A 2,625-nucleotide genomic window follows, 5' to 3' on the forward strand; every position below is an offset into this window, starting at 1 on the left:
TGGGATAGGGCATGTTCACCACTGTGTTACATCACCTTTTCTTTCAACAACACTCAATAAACGTTTGGGAACTGAGGAGACTAATTGTTGAAGCTTTGAAAGTGGAATTCTTTCCCATTCTTGTTTTATGTAGAGCTTCAGTCGTTCAACAGTCCGGCGTCTCCTCTGTCGTATTTTACGCTTCATAATGCGCCACACATTTTCGATGGGAGACAGGTCTGGACTGCAGGCGGGCCAGGAAAGTACCCGCACTCTTTTTTTACGAAGCCACGCTGTATTTACACTTGTCTTGCTAAAATAAGCAGGGGCGTCCATCATAACATTGCTTGGATGACAACATATGTTACTCCAAAACCTGTATGGACCATTCAGCATTAATGGTGCCTTCACAGATGTGTAAGTTACCCAGGCCTTGGGCACTAATACACCCCCATACCATCACAGATGCTGGCTATTGAACTTTGCGCCTATAACAATCCGAATGGTTATTTTCCTCCTTGTTCTGGAGGACACCACGTCCCCTGTTTCCAAATATAATTTGAAATGTGGAATCGTCAGACCACAGAGCACCTTTCCACTTTGCATCAGTCCATCTTAGGTGAACTCGGGCCCAGCCAAGCCGGTGGCGTTTCAGGATATTGTTGATCAATGGGTTTGGCTTTGCATAGTAGAGTTTTAACTTGCACTTACAGATGTAGCGACCAACTGTAGTTACTGACAGTGGTTTTATGAAGTGTTCCTGAGCCCATGTGGTGATATTCTTTCCACACTGATGTCAGTTTTTGACGCAGTACCGCCTGATGGATCAAAAGTTCGTAATATCGTCGCTTACGTGCAGCGATTTCTCCGGATTCTCTGAAATTTTTGATGATTTTACGGACCGTAGATGGTAAAATCCCTAATTCTTTGCAATAGCTCGTTGAGAAATGTTGTTCTAAAACTGTTCGACAATTTGCTTACAAAGTACAGACTCTCACCCCATCCTTGTTTGTGAATTACAAAGCATTTCATGGAAGCTCTTTTATACCCAATCATGGCACCCACCTGTTCCCAATTAGCCTGCACACCTGTGGGATGTTCCATATAAGTGTTTTATGGGCATTCCTCAACTTTATCAGTATTTATTGCCACCTTTCCCAACTTCTTTGTCACATGTTGCTGGCATCAAATTCTAAAGTTAATGATTATTTGCAAAAAAAAAAAATGTTTATTAGTTTGAACATCACATATGTTGTCTTTGTAGCATATTCAATTTAATATGGGTTAAAAATTATTTGCAAATCATTGTATTCCGTTTGTATTTACATCTAACACAATTTCCCAACTCATATGGAAACGGGGTTTGTACGTTTTTTTTAATATTTAGAATGCATTAAAAAAAAAAAATCCATCCGTTTTCATGTCTTTCATAATAATTTGTGAACAATAGGCTTTATTCAAAATAAATTGCAGTTCCCCTTTACCTTCGTGTATGTGTGTTTTTGCACACAATAGAATAAAAGTTCTACAGGCAAAACATGTAATTTTGGCCTCTTTGTTGGCGTCAAATGGATTAAACTGGCTTGCATTCACACACAAAGAATCCACCAATTTGAGTAAGAGCACCGACTAAGGACAATTGTTACAAGTAATAATAAAGGCAGTTCTAATTGCTTCAAAGGAATCCAAAGACATTACTCACTGCAGGAGATGATAACACAAAGTGCTAATGTAGCGAGACTGCGAGGGGTGCTCTGAGCCGCCTCTTTAACGTAGACAAAATGACGAAAAAGCTCTTACCCTCTCCCTGAGTTTCCTCTCTTTGCGCTCCTGCACGGTGGAGAGGTAGTTGACAGCGGCGTACTCGATCACCGACAAGAAGACGAAGACAAAGCTGACCCATAGGTAGATGTCCACCGCCTTGATGTAGGACACTCGCGGCATGGAGGCGTTGACCCCGGTGATGATGGTGGACATGGTGAGGACGGTGGTGATGCCTACACACACACACACACACACACACACACTTTTGAATCACTTCAACAATGGACATTATATAAAGCAGTTTTTTGCATGGCCACGTCAGACAGGAGGGAATACACGGGACAGGACGTTGCGCCTGCTGGCCTCCTCCTGTCACATTAAAGGGGAACATTATCACCAGACCTATGTAAGCGTCAATATATACCTTGATGTTGCAGACAAAACACCATGTTTTTTCAACCGATTTCCGAACTCTAAAAGGGTGAATTTGGCAATTTAAACGCCTTTCAATTGTTCGCTGTCGGAGCGATGCCCCTTCACCCGTGACGTTACAACGGGAAGCAATCCGCCATTTCTCAAACACATTACACACACCAAGTCAAATCAGCTCTGTTATTTTCGTTTTTTTCGACTGTTTTCCGTACCTTGGAGACATCATGCCTCGTCGGTGTGTTGTCGGAGGGTGTAATAACACGATCAGGGACAGATTCAAGTTGACTTACGTGGAGTGTGCATCAATTAGCACGGAATGCTAATCGATGCTGACATGCTATTTAGGCTAGCTGTATGTACATATTGCATCGTCATGCCTCATTTGTAGCTATATTTGCATCCAGCCTTTCCCTCCACCCACATTTAATGCCAAACAAACACATACCAATC

At 42.2% G+C, this 2,625-nt stretch overlaps 1 protein-coding gene across 1 annotated transcript in view; it reads right to left on the bottom strand.

The window, feature by feature from the left end:
* The window catches only part of LOC133549965 (gamma-aminobutyric acid receptor subunit rho-1-like), a 9,264-nt gene extending 6,650 nt beyond the window's left edge, over nt 1-2,614 (bottom strand). Inside the window, exon 1 of the mRNA XM_061895918.1 lies at nt 1,780-2,614. Coding sequence (XP_061751902.1) covers nt 1,780-1,956 — 177 coding nt within the window. The 5' untranslated portion in view covers nt 1,957-2,614. The remainder of the gene's footprint in view (nt 1-1,779) is intronic.
* Between the last annotated feature and the right edge of the window lie 11 nt (nt 2,615-2,625).

Source organism: Nerophis ophidion, linkage group LG03 (assembly GCF_033978795.1).
Source record: "Nerophis ophidion isolate RoL-2023_Sa linkage group LG03, RoL_Noph_v1.0, whole genome shotgun sequence".
Classification (NCBI taxonomy): Eukaryota; Metazoa; Chordata; class Actinopteri; order Syngnathiformes; family Syngnathidae; genus Nerophis; species Nerophis ophidion.